Source organism: Anolis sagrei, chromosome 4 (genome assembly GCF_037176765.1).
Source record: "Anolis sagrei isolate rAnoSag1 chromosome 4, rAnoSag1.mat, whole genome shotgun sequence".
Taxonomy (NCBI): Eukaryota; Metazoa; Chordata; class Lepidosauria; order Squamata; family Dactyloidae; genus Anolis; species Anolis sagrei.
This window is the reverse complement of record NC_090024.1, coordinates 135860803-135882559: the sequence shown is the minus strand read 5'-3', so window position 1 is coordinate 135882559 and position 21757 is coordinate 135860803. Positions and strand designations below refer to the sequence as shown.

General features: G+C 38.9%; 1 protein-coding gene across 3 annotated transcripts in view; it reads left to right on the top strand.

Moving 5' to 3' along the window:
• The first annotated feature begins 1322 nt into the window (after nt 1-1322).
• LOC132774264 (protocadherin beta-16-like) overlaps nt 1323-21757 on the top strand; it is a 143751-nt gene continuing 123316 nt past the window's right edge. The window contains exon 1 of one of the 3 annotated variants that reach the window (XM_060774185.2): nt 1323-3937. In XM_060774185.2, the coding sequence (XP_060630168.2) occupies nt 1514-3937 (2424 nt within the window). In that variant the 5' untranslated portion in view covers nt 1323-1513. Of the gene's footprint in view, nt 3938-6277; nt 8882-13608; nt 16231-21757 lie in introns of those variants that run through there. The other 2 variants (XM_060774186.2, XM_067467725.1) reach the window with 2 other exon arrangements.

The following is a 21757-nucleotide window of genomic DNA, read 5'->3' as shown; positions in this document are numbered from 1 at the left end:
CAATTGGTGTGTTTTATATGGGGTAGCTCTTTAAGACTTCATTGGAACAGCAGTTACTTGTGACTGCTAATGAAGGTTGGGAACTGGTGAAATGTTGCACCAGTTGTTATGGGTCTTAGTGAATCTCTGGGCATAATTCATTTTACTAGGGTTGATATTTGTATCTTTTCATATCTTGAGATACGGACACATGCAATGCTGTGTCCGGTGGATCTGGCCAAGGTGGTCCACGCCTTAGTCACCTCTAGACTGGATTACTGCAATGCACTTTACGTGGGGCTGCCCTTGAAAACAGCCCGGAAATTTCAGATGATCCAACGAGCGGCAGCCAGGTTGTTAACCGGGGCTCCTTACAGAGAGAGGTCATCCCTCCTGTTTAAGGAGCTCCACTGGCTGCCTTTCATCTACCAGACCCTATTCAAGGTGCAGGTTCTTACCTACAAAGCCCTGAACGGTTTGGGACCCGCCTACCTGCATGACCGCATCTCTGTATACGAATCCACACGATCTCTTTGATCATCCGGCGAGGCCCTGCTCTCGATCCCGCCAGCATCGCAGGCGCGATTGGTGGGGACGAGACAGGGCCTTTTCGGTGGTGGCCCCTTGACTTTGGAACTCACTCCCTAAAAACACCAGACAGGCTCCAACCTTGGCAGTCTTCAGGAGGAACTTGAAGACATGGCTGTTCCAGTGTGCCTTCCCGGAATAATGTTCCCATAGCATTTTGTCCTCCAAAGCACTTTACATTTTTTAAATCTGCTCATATGCCCTTCCATAAACACCAGTATCATCTTCCGTTCATGTCTCAGCATATCTCCAATTTTAACTTTACATTTGGCCTCCCGTCTGTTTTTAATTATGTGTTGTTTTTTGATAATGTTGTTTATTTTATTGTCTATGTTTTTAATTGCTTGTATTGTTGTGTTTGGGCTTGGCCTCATGTAAGCCGCATCGAGTCCCTTGGGGAGATGGTAGCAGGGTACAAATATAGTTAATAATAAATAATGCTTCCATACTCACTCTATTCTGCCTGTATATGAAGGTAACTGATAAATGCTTTTCTCCAGATGCTTACAGAGAATGCAATGTGACAGATTATATTTAGGAGGTAACCTGCCCTTCCCTCTTTTTAATGATGGGATGCTTTTTTGGTATTTGTACTGTTTTTTGAATGGTCATGAATATGCATTTGTTTTATGGTGACATTTATTGTTTTATTTTTCTTTTAAAATTATAGCAGCCAACAAACAAAAATTGTTTTTGTGGGTTGGTGAGTCAACCATATTTTTATGTGCTGTATTATAGTTGAAACACAAGGTGGTGCCATTTCACAACACAAAACAGATAATTCTGGAAGAGAGCAATAGCTCTGTTAGACCTATAACCATTAGACAAAGGAGCTTTGGGGAGGCATACAGCAAAGAGCTTGAATCTTAACAAATGTTGGGAGGAAACAGCTAGGAGACCAGTTCCAGCAATTGTTTCAAATCTGACTGGAGGTGAAGCTGGAAAGATGGAAATAAATGGCAACAGCAGGCAAGTTTTGTCTTTTTTCCTCTGTCTCTCAGCATATGCAGCAATGTGTGAGTCCATCCTCTACTCAGTGCCAGAGGAAAGGAGAAGTGGGTCTGTGGTGGCTAATGTGCTGAAGGATCTGAAAGTGGATGTCAAGGAGTTGTCTGTTCGGAAAGCCAGGCTGATTTCTAAGAGCTCCAAGCAGTATTTTCATCTGGATTCTCACTCTGGGAATTTAATGTTACAGGATAAATTAGATCGGGAGGCTCTGTGTGGTCAGAAGGACCCTTGTGTTCTACTTTCTGAAATTATACTGGAAAATCCTATGCAGCTACACAGAATTGAAGTTCAAATAGAAGATGTAAACGATAATTCTCCCACATTCAGTAAAAATGAAATCTTTTTCGAAATATCTGAACAGGTACCCAAGAATACGCGATTTCCTTTGGAAAGAGCTCAGGATGCAGACAAAGGAGAAAACGCTGTTCAAAACTACACACTCAGTTCTAATGAACATTTCACTTTGGATATGCACACGCACAGTGATGGAGGCAAATATGCAGAACTGATATTGAAGAAACAATTAGATCGTGAGATGAATCCACAGATTTCTTTAATTCTGTCAGCAGTGGATGGAGGCATCCCACAGAGAACTGGAACAACACGTATAATTGTTGATGTTCTGGATGCCAATGATAACTTTCCTCAGTTTAGTCAATCCACTTATAAAGTAAAAATGAGGGAGAACAGGCCATTGGGTATATTAGTTACCAAAGTTAAAGCTAGTGACAACGATTCTGGTTCCTATGCAGAGATCACCTATTCTTTCAGCCAGGTATCAGAAGTGGTGTTAAGATCATTCAGGTTAAATAAAAACACAGGTGAACTTACTCTTGGAGGACCAGTTGATTATGAAGAACATACTGTGTATGAGATGAACATGAGAGCAACAGATGGAGGAGGTCTCTCTGCTTACTGCAAAGTCATTGTGGAGGTTGAGGATGAGAATGACAATGCCCCAGAGGTCACAATTACATCTATCGGCAGTCCCTTACCAGAAGACTCTCCCTTAGAAACTATGGTGGCCCTCTTCAGTGTTATGGACAGGGATTCTGGTGACAATGGCAGAACTATCTGCAGAATTGAAACAAACCTGCCTTTTGTACTGAAGGCCATCGAGAACCATTATTATCAGCTTGTGACCCAACAGCCTCTGGACAGAGAACGTGTCTCAGAGTATAATATCACCATCATAGCGACTGACAGGGGCTCTCCCAAGCTTTCTTCATGGAAAATTATTACCATTCAGGTGTCTGATATAAACGACAATCCTCCAGTGTTTGAAACATCCTTTTATGACATGCAATTACAGGAAAACAACATTCCAGGCCTTCTCATTGGTTCAGTCCAAGCTGTTGATCTGGACACCGAGCAGAATGCCAGAGTGGCCTATTCCTTTTTACCTGGAAAGGTGAGGGATAGACCTGCATCAGCTTACATTTCCATCAACTCTGAAACTGGGAATCTGTATGCCATCCAATCTCTAGATTTTGAGGAATTAAAAGCATTTCATGTCACCATCCAGGCTGTGGATAAAGGCTCTCCTCCACTGAGCTCTGAGGTTCTTGTTCGCATCCACATCATGGATGAGAATGACAATGCCCCCTTCATCCTCTGCCCACTTCAGAACAGCACTTCCCCTTCAAATGACCTGGTGCCCAGGGGAGCCGAAGCAGGCTACCTGGTAACAAAGGTGGTGGCTGTGGACGGAGACTCTGGTCAGAATTCCTGGCTCTCGTATCAACTGCTGAAGGCCACAGAACCCGGTCTGTTCACTTTTGAGACCCCAAATGGAGAAGTGAAAACCATGAGACCAGTGAATAAACGTGATGCCATGAAACACAATCTCATTGTGATGGTTAGAGATAATGGGCATCCTTCTTTGTCTACCACCACCACACTGCGAATTCTTTTAGTAGATGGTTTCTCTGATCCCTATATGAAAATTATGGATGCCCCGAAGGAGCATGTGATAGAGGAGGAAGACCATAGTCTGACTCTGTATTTGATCATATGTTTAGTTGCCATCTCTTCTGTTTTCCTCCTTTCTGTACTTGTATTTATTGCTATCAAGATTAAGAAACAAAGGAAGTTCTTAGACACCTATAACTCTGCACCAAACTTCCCTGTGGGACTTAACACCCAGGATATCCAAGTGGATTCTGGAACAACATCGCTTCCCCGAGCCTATAACTATGAGGTGTGTTTAGCAGGCGGATCACTGAAGAATGAGCCCCAGTTTCTGAGGCCTGTATTTCCTGTGTTTTCCATGGAGACTCCAAACACACAGGGGAATGTAAGGAATTCAGTGAATTCTCAAGAAGTCTATACTTGTCCAGAAGACACGAAAATCATTAACCAGGTGAGAGTACTATTGAATCTTTTACATGTCAAACTTATATTGAGATTAATCAATTTAAATTTGGTTTCAAAGAGATGTAAGCCAAGGTGTCTTGAATTGAAGAAGACCTGATTGAACATTTAGAATAATTCCTCCTTTTTTTTCAGTTTCCCCTTTCTCCATATAACATTTTATCCTGGTGTCTTTAATCTTCTTTATGTCTTGAGGACAATACATGGGGTGCATCTATTGTTTAATAACATCACCAGGGGTGGCTCAACCCATTATGCAAAGTAAGCATTTGCAGTGTAGTTGATTTTGCCCAGGGGCGCTCTTGAGGGAAAATAGACCTTGACATATGCGAGTTGTAGTTACTGGGATGTATAGTTCACCTATAATCCAAGAGCATTCTGAACTCCACCAATGATGGAATTGAACCAAATATGGCACACAGAACTCCTACGACGAACAGAAAATATATATCAATGATTGATTGGGGGGGGGGGGGCTCAAAATACTGTTTGCTTACCGTTGAAAATTACCTAGGGCTGCCTCTGAACATCACACACTGGTGGCCAACTTGGATGTTCCCTTTCTAGTCTAAATTCTACATTGTTAGTTTTGATAAGACACAGGCCTTTCAAAAATTATAATCGATAGAGAGGTGACAGATGGCATATCAACAAACTTTCTAATTAAAGATCTCAGTTTAGTAAATGTCTTTACATTTTGCTCTTTATTTCTGTAGTGATGTTGATGACATGTATCCCAAGGAAGGAAAGATGAGTTTCTGGTTGCCAGTATGCTGAAGAATATAGAACTTAGTCTGTGGAACTCTCTGATCTTGGAGTCATTTAATTTCAAAAGCTCAAAGTTAAAGTCTCGACTTGTAGAGAAATTCTGGTTTGGGTCAACTTGAAAACATATGTTTTCATATTGTTTTAAAATATATTTTATATTGCATTTCATCCTGCCTTTTCCATGTCAAATTCGATTCTCCAGTGTGTCTCCTGCTTTTGACAAAAGTGTGCAGCAAGAAAGGGGGAAAAAAGAGGACCCAAACAATTACTTATTTAGTCAGCTTGACATCAATACCAAGAAGGATTCTTGAGAAGATCATTAAGGAGGCAGTCTGCAATCACTTAGAAAGGAATGCTGTGATTACAAAAAGTCAACATGGATTTCTCAAAAACAAGTCATGCCAGACTAATCTGATCTCGATAGAATTACAAGCTTGGTAGATGCAGGGAATGCTGTGGATGTAGCATATCTTGATTTCACTAAGACCTTCAACAAAGTCCCCCATGGTCTTTGTGCAAAGAAATGAGTAAAATGAGGGCTATACAATGTGGATTTGTAACTGGTTGGGTGACCAAACTCAAAGGGTGCACAGCAATAGTTGAGAGGAAACAAGATCAACATGTTTAAATATTTGAGAGGATATTACGGGGGAGCATGCTTGTTTTCGCCTGTCCTGGAGATTAGGACTCAGAACAGTGGGTTCAAATGACAGGAAAGAACATTCTACCTGAACATTAGGAAGAAGTTCCTGACCATATGAGCAGTTCAACAGTGGAACTCTCTGCCTCAGAGAGTAATGACAGCTTCTTCTTTGAAGATTTTAAAACAGAGGCTCGATTACCATCAGTCGGGATACTTTTGTGCTTTTCATGCATGGTAGGAGGTTGGACTCTCTTATTCTATTCTAAATTATAATTTAAATAAAGAGTAGAAATCATGCAGCTTTTCCAATGTTTCTGATTGTTTTTGTTTTATTTTGTTCATGGTTCAGTGTATCTTTGTATTCTTTTGTATTTGTCTACGCAAATAAAATAATAAATATTTTCACTATGTGATCACGTTATATAATTATGTCTTATTTGATGAAGTAGTGTTACCTCTCTTGCACTGAAAGTAATAATGATGATATAATAATAAAACTTTATTTATATTCTGCCCTATCTCCCTAGGGGACTCAGGGTGGTTTCCAACATACAAAGGCAAACATTCAATGCCACCTTAGTACAAACAAGTACTGACATAATAATCTCAGAAAAACCCCACATATGAACACAATATTAGACCTGAGCACCACTAAATTAAAACGTAATCAAACCAAAAGTATAAAATGACATAAATTCTGAACATAAAACATCCACATTGATTTTCAAAAGCCAACAAAACTAAACAACTGAAGTATAGGATTATTTTTAAAATCTGTGATCTTTCAAAAGAGAGCTTCCAAAAATCCCATGCTCTTAGGAACGATATATGAAAAACACACAATTGAAATGGTTGTTTCTTCACATAACCACATGGTGGCACTATAGGAAAAGACTTGAAATTTAGCATCTTGCTTTGAAATATTTTCAGGATGCTCTCAGCAGAGTTGCATTTGAAGTGAGAGAGTTTATGGTAAAGGAATCACATTCAAAGGAGCCAAGCAATCAACACTGAAGGACAAAACATTTTTCTCAATGAGTACAGTTCTTGAGTAGAAGACTTTATAACTGGGCCAGAAAGTGAACAGACATTGAATTCTGAATCATGGAAGACCACTTCAGGAGCAAACAAGGTCTGTGTTTTTTACTAATCCTTTGTGTGACTGATATACTGTGTGTGTCAATCCATTATTCTGTGCCTGAAGAGAAGAAAAGTGGTTCTTTGGTGACCAATGTTCTGAAGGATTTGAAACTGGGAACTGGAGAACTCACTGCTCGAAGAGCCCAGCTTGTGTCCAAAAGCTCTAAGGAGTATTTTCATCTTGATGCCAATTCTGGGAATCTACTCATAAATGAGAAAATAGACCGAGAGGCTTTGTGTGGACAGACAGAGCTTTGCTTATTACAGAGCGAAATTGTGCTCCAAAACCCCTTAGAATTATTTACCATCGAAATGAAGGTTGAAGATGTAAATGACAATGCTCCTAGATTTTCCCAAAATGTTTTTCAGCTGGAAATTCCTGAGAATGTTCCACCAAATACAAAATTCCCTTTGGAATCGGCCCAAGACGTGGACCTTGGAGAAAACAGCATACAAAACTACACACTCAGTCCCAATGAACATTTCAGGCTTGTAATAGAAAGCAAAAAGGATGGAAGAAAATCTGTGGATCTGATCCTGGAGAGAGCCCTAGATAGAGAAAAGCAGCCTCACTTTGGACTGACACTTACGGCTTTTGATGGAGGGATACCACAAAGAACAGGCACAGTTCAAATAAATATTAAAATCCTAGACATCAATGATAACTCCCCTCAGTTTACTCAGTCTGAATACAAAGTAAGATTGAAGGAAAATAGTCCGCAGGATGCTCTGGTCTCCAAAGTGGAAGCCCAAGATTTAGATTTTGGGTCAAATGCTCATATCACCTTCTCCTTCCATCGAGTGCCTGAAAAAATACATAATTTGTTTCAATTAAATGAAATAACTGGGGAAATCACTGTTGGGGGAAAAATTGATTATGAAAAAGAAACAAGTTATGAAATGAACATCAAAGCAACTGATGGAGGGGGTCTTTCTGGATACTGCAATGTTCTAGTAGAGGTAGAGGATGTGAATGACAATGCTCCAGAAGTCTCTGTCATATCCCTCACAAACATAATCAAAGAAGATTCTCCCTTGAACACAGTGATTGCTCTTTTCAGTATTACAGATAAAGACTCTGGCGACAATGGTAAAACGATGTGCTCTGTTCCGATGAATCTTCCTTTTGCATTAACAACCAGCAAGAATAACTACTACCAACTTATGATACAGAACCCTCTGGACAGAGAGATGGTCTCTGAATATAATGTCACCATTACAGCCGTAGACCGGGGCTCACCTAGACTCACCTCCACAAGAATTATCTATGTGCAGGTATCAGACGTAAATGACAACATCCCAGTATTTGAAAAGTCTTTATTTGAAATGAGGTTGCAAGAAAATAATATTCCAGGTCTGCTAATGGGCTCAGTCCATGCCATTGATCTAGACATGGAACAGAATGGCAAAGTGACATATTCTCTTTTACCTGGGAATATTGGTGGCAGTCCTTCAGCCTCATACATCTCTGTCAACTCTGAAACTGGAAACGTTTATGCCCTTCGTTCTCTGGACTATGAGCAAATAAAAGATTTCAGAGCCACAGTTAGGGCTACAGATTGTGGTATTCCACCCCTGAGCTCAGACGTTGTTGTCCAAGTTATAGTCACAGATGAAAATGACAACGCGCCCTTCTTCCTGTATCCGCTTCAGAACAGCACATTCCCTTGCAATGAGCTGCTTCCCAAGATGGCAGAGGCTGGCTACCTGATCACCAAAGTGGTGGCTGTGGATGGAGATTCTGGTCAGAACTCTTGGCTTTCCTATGAACTCTTGAAGGCTACAGACCCTGGTCTTTTCAGCATAGGAGCCCAGAATGGAGAACTGAAAACCAGGAGACCACTCACTGAGAGAGACACCAACAAACAGAGGCTTGTAATTGCAGTCAGGGACAATGGTGTTCCTCCTCAAACCAGCACTGCAATGCTCAATATTCTTCTAGTGGATGGTTTTTCTGATCCTTACTTGAAGGTGGTGGATGTCCGTCAGCAGGAGCCTGAAGATGAGGGAACCTTGACAATGTATTTGGTGATCTGCCTGGCATCTGTCTCATTTGTGTTTCTTCTTTGCATTGTTTCTTTTGTTGGGATCAAGTTGTGCAAGAAAGACCATGGAAGCAGTTTTATTGTTGCTCCTCCTCACTTCCCCCCTGTGATGCCTGATATTCCAGAGAACTGTACTGATTCCCAGAGTGGTTCACTTTCCAGGAATTATCAATATGATGTTTGTTTAACTGGTGGATCTTTAAGCAGCGAGTTCAGATTTCTTCGGCCCCTCATTCCTGTTTTTTCTGTAGCTGACCCAAATATCCTTGTAAATGACAAGATGTCTTCCGGCTCCCAAGACCTTCCTAATTGCTTGGAAAATAAATCAAAGGAACAGGTGAGAGAATTTTAAAAATTATTCAGTGTGCAAGATAACCATGTCATTGGTCATGCTTTTCCATTGGTAATCGCTGTCATCTGATATTTGTCTCTTCTCTCTATTTATTTAACTTGACCAGGAAAATTGAATTATTACAAATTGCATATGTAATAGTTTTAAAATATTTTGCTACTAACACTTACTTCTTGATATCATATGAACGGTAAGTTATTTGTTTTGTGTTGTCGAAGGCTTTCATGGCTGGAATCACTAGGTTGCTGTGAGTTTTCCAGGCTGTATGGCCATGTTCCAGAAGCATTATCTCCTGACATTTCGTCCACAACTGTGGCAGGTATCCTCAGAGGTTGAGAGCTGTTATTTGTTTTGATTAGTCAATATATCAGGAATATTGAAACAGGTCCAACTATTGAAAAGGATTTAAAATTACGTTTCAAGTTGATTGTTTCCTCACATTCATCTTGTTGATTTTGTTGTTCAAATATACAGAGGTTCAAGCAAGGTCTGTACATGCGTTACCCAAACATTACATTTTGCGTCACTTCTTCCATCTCCCTGCTCCCTGCTCCACTCAGTGTTCCCTTAATCCTTCCTCCAAAACTTTTGTGCCTGAGTTGCAGTACTTTCAAAAACAACAACAAAGATTGTGTACTAATATTTTGGCAGAGAATATAAATGAGGACTACACCGTAAAAGAAATTGATGTTTAAATGTATGCTTCTACTTGAGGTCGAGGAGAGGAAAATACGTATAATTTTAAATGTGGAGTCTTTGAAATTAAACTGTCTTGAGTATTTGAGGTTCATTGTTAGTTATAAAATTGCTTTGTATAGGTGTGTTCCCTTTGAACATTGATTCTTTAGATTTAGGTGGTGTTCCTGCTCAAGCGTTTGAAAAATTCTAATATTTCCAGACCAGTCCAAAAAATTCAGTCAAGGAGAAATACGAAGAAAACTCATACAGATTATCCTGCCTTTGTATAATGTGGTTACAAAACATGATCTCAAGATCAGTCTGAATGGCTTTCATTATGGGATCTTTGAACTCTGGGAGTAGTGCATCTACCCTGACTGATTTCAGACGCTATATTGATAAGGAGCAATTTCAAATGAAGAATGTTTCAATAACAGAAAACAGAAAATATTTCTTTCTCTGGTGCTGTCTATCTATCCCCCTTTTTTTGGTTAAATCACATTGCCAAAACTGAGGTGTGCATTAGATTCAATGGTGTATTAGAATCATGCACACCAATCCATTGGTATGAAAAGGCCCACAGGAACCTTGAACCCTGGAGGTTGGACAGAGAGTCAGGCATGCCAAGAGGTTATTCTGGTGGTGGCAGTAGCCTTACCCAGTGAATGGCACTGGTGATCCATTTGTTCCTGCCATTTAGCTCTGGATCCTGCCTTCTGGGCAGCCCTCGGGTCTCTCGCCTGCCTCCCTAGACTCAGCCCCGTGTGATTCCTAACTGTCTTCATTCACAAGGCTTTCAAAACCTCCCCCTCAGTTTTGAAGGTCTCTTGAATGAGACCTGTTGGGAATCATGCGAGGCTGGCGAGTTTAATATCCTCAGTCTGGCAGAGTGGTGTGGCTTCCCAAAAGGCCTCATTCGTTCTGCCCTCTTCCCTGTTGGGCACACTGCATTTGAGGGCAAATCCATTTTTGGAATGTGCAATTTCAACATTGAGGTACTCATTACATTCAATGGAGCATTACTCTCGAGTAAATATAGTATCTATCTGCCTAATCAGCTATCTACCTATCTTTCTCTATTATTTATGATGTTCATGATGATTATACTGGGAAACAGCAACTTTTATCAAAGCAGTAATACACACACACACACATATACATACATATACATACACATATACCTATATATATATACACACACACATAATATGGAGAGTCTGCCGATAGGTGGAAAAAGTTGTCAATCCCATAACACAAACAAAAGACAGTTATAATACTGAATGTTTCACTGTTCTGATGAAAGTCTATTTCATCTTCATCAGCTACTTTGAAGTAATATGAATAACCTGTAGTTATTATTTTAGCTTTTTAGTTATTTAATCATAGCCCTTCTATTTCATATTCTTCTTTATTCCCTCAACCTTTTTTTCTTTCGACAATCGTACTTCTTTGAAAACTAGTTGAATCCATTGAAGCCGCATTCTGCTACCAAAAATGGAAAGACATGTAGCAGTACAAGTTTTTGGTTCTGATCCAATTTCTCATAATTTTTGTTGGTTTGATTGTTTTGGTAATAACTCATCTTCAGCAAAGGGAACATACTGGTTGCCACAGATGTCACATCACAATCTGATGTCACAGATGTCACAATGCAAAGATGCAGGTCTCCTTAGTAATAGAGTTCACTACTTCACAAACTGTGCACTGGGTTTCTTCTTGGAAAATGTTTTCCTATGCTCCTCAGTTTGAGAAAGGCAGCAGCTCAAAGGGCCTTATCACTGATCGCTCCACAACTGTGGAATGACTTCCCAGAATTGTTATTTAATGGGTATGCATTACTTTAACGTGTTTTAATCTTATGTCTATATTTTTAATATATGGTTTTATCTTGGTGTTTTAACTATGTTGTGCTCTACTTTGAGCCTTAAAGAGAGGTGGGTAATTAAAAAAACAATGTTTGACACACTTATCTTCATGTATGAAATAAAAATGAGTGATTTTATATAATATAGGCAGTATTGAGTTAAGTGTCTGCCATCAGGATATTGTCACATCAGAACTGCTACTGGTAGAGTTGTCATTAATTGCTGTTGTGCTGGTATTTGAGTCTTTGAGTCTCCGTCAAGAGAGATAAAGCAGAGAAATAATAATAACAACAACAATAACAACAACAACAACAATAATAGTAGACATGCGGTATTTTAAGCATTATAAATGCCAGGCAAAGCAGTGTATTGGACCTTGCCTACACAACCACTCACAGTGAGGAGGAAGAAGAGGAGGAGATCCCTTCAAATCCCCTGCTCGAAGGGTAGGGAGGCAATTCTCTCTTTATTCACCAATGGTGACAAATGTGCCCTGCTTTACACATGGCAAATGGACCTTGCTTTATGCACCCTGCACTCCCTTTTCATTTTTTCCTGGATTCACCCACATCGGGGGGGGGGGGGGGGGGGAGGAGGAGGGGGAAGATGTGAAAAAATGGGAATGAAAAAATGAAAGTGTACATTTTTATTGCAAGGAAAAAAATGGTAAAAATTATCTCTCAAATGCAGAGATGCCAACTCTTGACTATCAGTCCTGATTTTTCTCCCTCTACCAAGTTAGTGGGAGATTGTAATGTTGAGATGGGTGAATGCGAAATTAGTGTTAAACTTTGGTCTGTGCCTAGATTAGCATGGGGATCTTATGCTTGTGGGGGCCCTGGGCAACTTCCCAGCATTAAGTTGGCACTGATTTGACATCAGTTTGGCTTTGACTTATGGTGATTTTATGAATGACAGACCTCAGTGAGCCATGGTCCTCAGCAGCACTGCTGAATCAATCCACCTGTGTTGAGTTCTCTTTTCCTGTTGCTTTTCTACACAATGATACCTGTGTCTTCTCTACCTGAATGTGTGTCAGGGCACTGCATCTATTATAATAGTTGCAATAATTCCTATTTGCCTTAATAAAATTTGCTATTTAACTGTGTGTATACAGATATCCTGATAGTTCTCTGTCAGCTTGAAATTTGTTGTTTAATTGTTTATACTCTGTTAGCTCTTATGCTCAAATCACTACACTATCAGTATCAGGGCAGCTTACAAACAGCATTAAAACAGATTAAAAAGAGAATTACAACTTAAACAAGTCAAAACATTTTGTTGTTGTTTATTCGTTCAGTCGCTTCTGACTCTTTGTGACCTCATGGATCAGCTCACGCCAGAGCTCCCTGTCAGCCGTCACCACCCCCAGCTCCTTCAGGGTCAAGCCAGTCACTTCAAGAATGCCATCCATCCATCCTGCCCTTGGTTGGCCCCTCTTCCTTTTTCCTTCCATTTTCCCCAGCATAATAAACATATAAAATAATATAATGAGCTAAGTCAGACCTTTTAAACATTACAAATATAAAGACTTTTCAATAACAGTTTGGGGCTTGAATTAATTTGGTCGAAAGGCTCGTATCCACCACCCGTCCCTTATCAGAAGAGTCCCTTTCAGATACTCTTCAGATACTCTTCAGATACTACAGTGGCCCTCTTCAGTGACACATAAATCAATTGGGTAAAATACTCTGGATCATTGTGACTAACTTGCAGTTTCTAATAAAGAAAATGATTATTGGCATGTTGTATGACCCAATGAGCAGAGAAGAAGGCTATTGATATAGTATCATCATAACTGCCTCTTTGGGAGGTCTCCCAGAGCACTTCCATGATCCTGGATCAGGTCTTGGATATGAATGAAAATCCTCTAATGTTTGAAACTTTCTTCAGTGATGTGCTGTAATGGTGTGTGTGTCATAGATTTGTAGATTTTTGACTCAAAAGTGACCAAGACAGCCAGATTTTTACAAACTTCCCACCATTTGATGTATAGTTAATAGAAGTCAAATCATCTGACCCAGATCAATAAAAAGTAAATCTAAGATTTTCCAGTATTTCTTAAACACTTAACTACCATTCAAACAAAAATATATAAATCTAATGATTAGTTCCTCATGCAACCGCATGATGGCAATACAGGCAAACACATCATTAGCAATGTTGTTTTGTGAAGAAATTCACAGGGATCTCTTGACGTGCCTAACAAAGAGGCAGCTAGGCTCTGTCTGCAATGGAGGGACTCACTGGAAGCAAAGCAAAGAGCTGCCCATAACAAAATATTTTTCTCTTTAACAATTGTCATTGGGTGAAAAAGAGAAGGTTTTGCATTTGGACAAGAAATACAACAAGAGAAGAGAATTCTGAACAATGGAGGACTGCTTTAGGATTAAACAAGGTCTGTATATTTTGCTGCTCCTTTCTATATCTGGAATAGTGTGTGTTTCAATTCATTATTCTGTGCCTGAAGAGAAAAAAATTGGGTCTATAGTAGCTAATGTGCTGACCGATCTGAAACTGGGAATTAAGGAGCTTTCTGCTCGCAGAGCCCAGCTAGTGTCCAAAAGCTCTAAGCAGTTTTTCCACCTTGATACCAACTCTGGGAATCTACTCATAAAAGAGAAAATAGACAGAGAAGTTCTCTGTGGCCAGACTGAACTTTGTTTATTAGAGTGCGAAATTGTGCTCCAAAACCCCTTGAAGATCTACAGTATTGAAATGAAGATAGAAGATGTAAATGACAATACTCCTAAATTCTCTAAAAAGGATTTCCAGTTAGAAATTCCTGAGAACGTCCTCCCAAGTGCAAGATTCCCCTTGGAGTGTGCCCAGGATGAGGACCTGGGAGAAAATAGTATCCAAAATTACACCCTCAGCCCCAATGAGCATTTCCGTTTGGATGTGGAAAGCAATACTGATGGAAGCGAACATGTGGATCTCATCCTGGAGAAATCACTAGATAGAGAGAAAGAGCCACACTTTGTGCTGACACTCACAGCCATGGATGGAGGGGTACCACAGAGAACAGGAACAGTACAAATAAATATAAATATTTTAGATATCAATGATAACTCACCCCAGTTTACTAAATCTGAATACAAAGTTAAGTTAAAGGAAAACTGTCCTCAGGGTACTTTGGTTTCTAGAGTAGAAGCCAGAGATGTGGATTTTGGATCGAATGCTCGGATCACCTATTCTTTCCATAGAATGCCTGAAAAAATACATAAACTGTTTAATTTGAATGAAGTGAGCGGGGAAATAATTGTTTTGGGAGAAATAGATTATGAAAAAGAAAACAGTTATGTCATGAACATCAAGGCAACGGATGGAGGAGGTCTTTCTGGTCACTGCAAAGTCTTCGTAGAAGTTGAGGACATAAATGACAATGCCCCCGAAGTCTCAGTCATATCAATCAATAGCCCTTTGCCAGAGAATTCTCCCTTGGAGACACTTGTTGTCCTCTTCAGTGTCAAAGATCAAGATTCCGGAGAAAATGGCAAAACTATCTGCTCTACTGAGATGAATCTGCCCTTTGTATTAAAAACTACTGTGAATAACTACTACCAGCTTGTCATACAGAGTTCCCTGGACAGAGAGAAAATTTCAGAATACAATGTTACCATCACAGCAATGGATCGAGGGTCTCCTAGGCTTACCTCAACAAGAATTATTCACATACAGATCTCAGATATCAATGACAATCCTCCACAATTTGAGAAGTCTTTATTTGAGATGGAGGTACAAGAAAATAATATTCCAGGACTATTAATTGGCTCAGTCCAGGCTGCTGATCTGGATACAGAGCAGAATGCAAAACTATCCTACTCTCTTTTACCTGGGAACATTGGTGGTGGCCCTGTGGCCTCTTACATCTCTATCAACTCTGAAACAGGAAATATGTATGCTCTTCGATCTCTGGACTATGAGAAAATTAAAGATTTCAAAGCCACAGTTAGAGCAACTGACAGTGGCACTCCCCCTCTGAGCTCAGATGTTATTGTTCATGTCACTATCAGAGATGAAAATGACAATGCCCCCTTCTTCCTGTATCCGCTTCAGAACAGCACATTCCCCTGCAATGAGCTGCTTCCCAAGATGGCGGAGGCTGGCTACCTGATCACCAAAGTGGTGGCTGTGGATGGAGATTCTGGTCAGAACTCTTGGCTCTCCTATGAACTCCTAAAGGCCACAGACCCTGGTCTTTTCAGCATAGGAGCCCAGAATGGAGAAGTGAAAACCAGAAGACCACTCACTGAGAGAGACAACAACAAACAGAGGCTTGTTATTGCAGTCAGAGACAATGGTGCTCCTCCTCAGACCAGCACTGCAATGCTCAATATTCTTCTGGTGGATGGCTTTTCTGATCCTTATCTGAAGGTGGTAGATGTCCGTCAACAGGAACATGAAGATGAGGGAGCGTTGACCACGTATTTGGTGATCTGCCTGGCATCTGTCTCTTCTGTCTTTCTGATTTGCATTATTTCCTATGTTGTTATCAAAATTTGCAAGAAAGACACCCAAGGCAGTTTTATTGCTGCTCATCCTCACTTCCCTCCTGTGATGCCTGATATTCCAGAGAACTGTACTGATTCTCAGAGTGGATCACTTTCTAGGAATTATCAATATGATGTTTGCTTAACTGGCGGGTCTCTAAGCAGCGAATTCAGATTTCTCCGCCCTCTCATTCCTGTTTTTTCTGTGGTGGATCAAAATTTCCCTGCGAACCACAAGACTTCTTCTGGTTCCCAAGACATTCCTGATTGTTCAGAAGAGAATAAACCAAAGGAACAGGTGAGATAGTCATTTCTTTTCTTCTTTTCTTTAAAAATCCATTATATCTGTTATTTAATTGGAAGTGTTATTTTTATTGTCTCTTACATGTGATATTTGTTGGTTCTCATCTAAAAAATTGTCATTAAATAAGACCAGAGACAGATGTAGATTGTTCATCATCATTTATTAGAATATTCTCTTAAAGTCTTGTTTTAATCAATCAATTTATCTTCATTGGTAAGTTTTCATTATATTTTGATATATTCTATATCTTCTCTTTCTCTGAGATCTTTTTTCCATGTCCAGTCTCTTTCTTTCAAGTGTTTTCATGTCAAAGCACATCTTTCTTCAGTCCTTTTGGTTTTTGAGCTCCTTTGCCTTGATTTTACTACCAAACATTTTATTAACATGTTCTTAACCATTAAAGTAATAGCACCTACTTCTTCATGGAAGGTGACTCATGCCTTTGATAGTTGTATGAGCAAAGTAGATAATACATAAAAAAACCCTCCGTTCATAGCCCTAACTTTCTATAATGTCTGTATGTGACTAATATAGAATGTCAACCATTGTTAGCTTTTGAGCAGCAGTCCATACATTTTCTTCCCTGTGTGCATTTTTTGCTCTTCTTTTGTATTAGAGCTTCCCAAAATGTAATGATCCAGGAGGGTGGTAGTAGCCTTGGATGCAATTGGGTGGGGGCGATGAATAAAAATAAAGTGGCAGTGGAACTATAAAAGAAGAAGAGAAGAGAATTTTGGGAAACCATTTGAACATGCTTCATTTGCTGTGTAACATAGAGTTAAGGTCGTAGTGATTACTTTATTTTCCAAAGGAACACACAAAATGCAAGTTGTAACCCATCAGTGGTCAAGTCCAATGACAGGTCTTAACAAGCAAGTGTTAGTAGGCGAGCATATCATGCATGGTCAGACATATATTTTATATACATTTTCTTACATACTATACATTTCCGTATCTGTCCTGGGTTATGGGCTAAAGCACAAGAGCTTTTAATTACATTTCGTTCATCATATTATATGGAATGTGGATTCATACAATCACAAATCCATTAACCAAAAAAAGAAACTAGCAAAAAATAGCTAATCATGTTATTTAAGAATGCTGCTGACAAAAATAGAGCTGAAAATAAATGCATTGAGAGTGGGGCTGCGGTAGCATAGCGTTTTAAACCACTAAGCCCCAGACTTTTTGACCAGAAGGCCAGCAGTTTGAATCCATGGGACAGGGTGGGCTCCCATTGTTAGCCTGAGCTTCTGCCAACCTAGCAGTTCAAAGACATGCAAATATCAATAGGGACTGCTTCGGCAGGAAGGTAATGGCGCTCCATATAATCATGCTTACCACATAACCTTGTAGGCATCTATGGACAATGGTAGCTCTTCCGCTTAGAAATTGAGATGATAATCATCCCCTGGAGTTGGACTCGAGACTTAATGTCAAGGGGAAACCTTTACCTTTTGTGTAGTCAACCAGGTCATTACAATTATTTTTAATGTTATTCATAATTTTTATTTTAATATTATCCTTCCTTATCCTAATTTGTGCAATGCAAATATTACTGTAGTTGATTTTAATAAATAATTTTATAATTTCAAGGTGTTTTGTTTACAACGTATTTTTTTTACTATGTATAGGACATAGGTAAAAAAATAAGTACATAAAGGAACACAAATTTGTTACTGCATCTTTCTGTTTGTTCACTTAAAGAAGGTAGATTTTCAGGAGGGCGTTGAGGTTCTTTTTTTTCTGAAAAGGGGACAGTAGGTAAAATTAGTTTGGGAACATCTGTGCTATAGCTTGCAAATGTAATACAAACACTAAAATTCATTGTGTTTAGAATCTGAGAAATGTTTTGTCTGAATGAAAAGAAATCCCCCATATCCATAGATAATTCACTGATTCAACAAACTATGGCTTGAAAATATTTGTGGAAAGGGAAATTCCAAAATGCAAATATTGATTTTACTGTGTGTTAATCACTACCCTAGGCCAGTAGATATATAACGGGACTTGTGCATTAATGGATTTTGGTATCCATAGTGGATGCTGGAACCAAACCTCAGCAGATACTGAGGGCTAATTGCACAAGCTTTCATCATATGAATTCAGTGGGACTGGCTGTTAATGAACTGTTCAGCTGGTCATCCAACTAAGGTAGAAAATATATCTTCTGGCAACAACAGCCACCTGACAATCCAACATGGTAACATTGGTTCCAGGTACACTCTTAGGCTTCAACACTCCTCCTTTAGATAAGCTCTTCCCTATCTAAGACATCCCTAACACTTCATGTCCATCTGAACAACCCATTATCAACAACATAATATATGATTTAAATATCAAGTTCCTTGTAATTTCATGTAGATGTTCCAGAGCATGGAGATAAGAGACAACTTTTGAATTCACTATAATAAAACTCCCATGGAATGGAGCAGCAATTCCTCAACACCACCTTCTGAACCATACCAGGTTATAACACAAATCAGTTACACTATTTTATAAACTTGTCAGCCAGTGCAGTTTGCTATATTGGTTGAATGCATGAAAGTATAATTGAGGGGAGAACTAGATAAACTCTGGGCTGAAGCTGGGCCATTATCAGATATGACTGCAAAAAGACACTACATGTAACCCAAAAGGAAGAAATCTCAGGGGGTATCAATTGAAAATCTTCAAGTTGTTAGATAAGAAGCAAAAGGAAAAGCTATCAAAACTACAAGGACTCTGAATGCAACTGTTCAAGGACTTCAATGCACAAACAAGAACTACTATAACAATAAATGGAGATAAATAGAAGATGACAACAAAAAGAGAAGAATAAGAGATCTTCCCACAAGATCAGAGAAGTCAAAGGGAAATTTAAACCAAGAATGAGGATGCTTTACAACCAGCAGGGGGACACATTACATGACCTACTCGAAATAAAAAAGAGGATGGAAATAAGTCATGAAACAATTATATAAAAGAGATGCAAGGGTTTCAGGTTCATTCAAAAAAGAAACATATAAAGTAAAACCTCCAAAATGAAAAAACAAACAAACAAACCCCGAAGTGGCACGTGGAATAAACACATCACCAACAACAATATCTATTTATTTATTTACTTTATTTATATACCGCTTTTCTCAGCCCTCAGGCGACTCAAATAGTATGCCAATAGAGCTGTTTTAATATACTGAGACAGAATATACTTTAGTTTTAACTATGTCAACAAATATGAAAAACTAGACAATGGTCAAACATATATGCATACAATATACATTTCATTTCCAAAAAAGGCACCCCAAGAACTGCAGTAACTACAGAACCATTGCATTAATTCACATGCAGGCAAAATGATGCTTAAAATTCTACAACAAATACTTTTACTGTGTGTGGAGCAAGAAATACCATCTGATCAAGCTGGGTTCAGTAGAGGAAGAGGCACTAAAGATCATATTGAAAACATATATTGAATAATGAAGTGTGGCAAACAATTTAAAGAGAAAATGTGAGTTATGAATTATAGCAAAACCTTTGACTTTATAGGCAACCCCCCCCCCAACAACTACGGGTTACTCTTAAATAACTGCATATACCATAACATTTTATTGTCCTCATGCGTAGCCTGTAGTCAGGACAAGAAACTACCATTAGGCCATAATACAGAAAAATGAAAGGATTCAAGTTGCCTGGAGGCTAGGTAAGACTTAATCTCATCTCTCTTTTGATGTCATTTGTATGTTGAAAATATAATATGTCAAGCTGAATTAGTCTTGGAGGAATGAGGTGTGAAAAATGAAGGCAGAAAAACCAACAATTTAAAACATGACAACATACTGCAATACTATTAGAAGATAGCAAATACTGAAAAAAGTAAAGAAAGAAAATGCAAAGGCAGGTTTACAGTTGAATATTAAGAAAGTAAAAACTTTAAAGTTGATGAAGAAGACATTGAAATAATTCAAGATTTGCCATATCTTGGTTCAATCATTGTTCAGAATGGTGACTGCAATTTAGAAATGACAAGGTCTAGGACTTATAAGGGTAGTGATAAAGGAACTAAACAAAATCTGAAGTGAAAAGACATATCATTGAACAGTAAAGTTAGAATTGTTCATACCATCATATTTTCCATTTCTATGTATAATTGTAAAAGGTGGACTGGAGAAAATGTATGAGGGAAAAATGAACTCAGTTGAGATATTGTGCTGGAGAAGAGCTCTGTGGATATCAGACTGAATCCTAGAACAATTCAAGTCTGAACTATCTCTAGAAGTCTTGATGCCTAAATTGAGATTGTTGTACTTTGGCCATATCATAAGTACACAAGATTAATTAGAAAAGACAATAATGCTTAGTACTGTAGAAGGAAAAGAGGAATACCACAGATTTAATAGACTCAGTCAAGGAAGGCATGATCCTGAATCTGCAAATCCAGAGCAGGTGACAGTTTGACTTGGTAGTCTCTGATTCATATGGTCAACATAAATCAAAGCCAATCTGTCAAGAATTAAGAACAATGACAAATAAATGTCTATTGGAAGGTCTAAGAAAATCAACATGAATATACTTGTGCTGTTCATCTCCTGGTGAAGATTGTCCACCAGTGCACCCAAGGTAGTTTTCTCTCTCTCTCAAAACAGTACTGATTAATTCATATGATGCCCACATCAATGCAGTGGTGGATCTCATTTTTGCTATACTTTAAGGAGCTATCCAAGGCCCTGAACATATTTTAAATGTAAAGGTTCTGCACCTCGCTATTTAACATTTGAATTAAGTTCCAGAGCAGATTTATTACCACACATCCACAAGGGAGTTACCAGCTGCTGCTGTCATGGCATAAAGACTGAGATGCATTCAGAGGAATCATAGAATTGCTCTAGTCCAATTATCCTACCATGCAGGAATTCACAATTAAAGTAATTCTGAAAATATATCTGTCCAATCTCTGTTTGAAGACCTCCCAAGATGAAGTATCCACCACAGCCTAAGACAGTCTATTCCACTATCAAACAGCAAGGAAAATTCTTCCTAATGCTTAAGTGAAATTTATTTCTTTTTTTTTTTTTTTGTAATTTGAAGACATCTTGGCTGCCTTCTAGTCTAAGTAAGAACGGAGTTCAGTGACCATAACACACAGAATTATCTTGTTAAAATATGGTAGATTGAGATAATAATATATTCATGTATAAGTCTAGAAATGTTCATTTAAAAAAACCCTACTGGGTTGACATCCGCAGGACAGTGTGAGGACTGTATTTGAACTATTATCGAAAAAGGAACCATCCCCTTCTCTGAGTAGAGCAGTGAAAAGCCAAGAACTTACTCCATCCTGGGAGAACCTAAAAGAAACACCAACGTCTTCTACTCTTTCCACCACAATGCCACTTCTGGCCTTTTGAATGCTTGGGTGGGCTCTGGCACTTTCCCTGAAAGGAGTTATGAGAGAATAGAGGTGCTCCTTTTACCTTGACAGCTTTTACTCATACAATAATTTGTTGGAGAAGAAAATATATTTAAAAAATGTTGTAGCCAA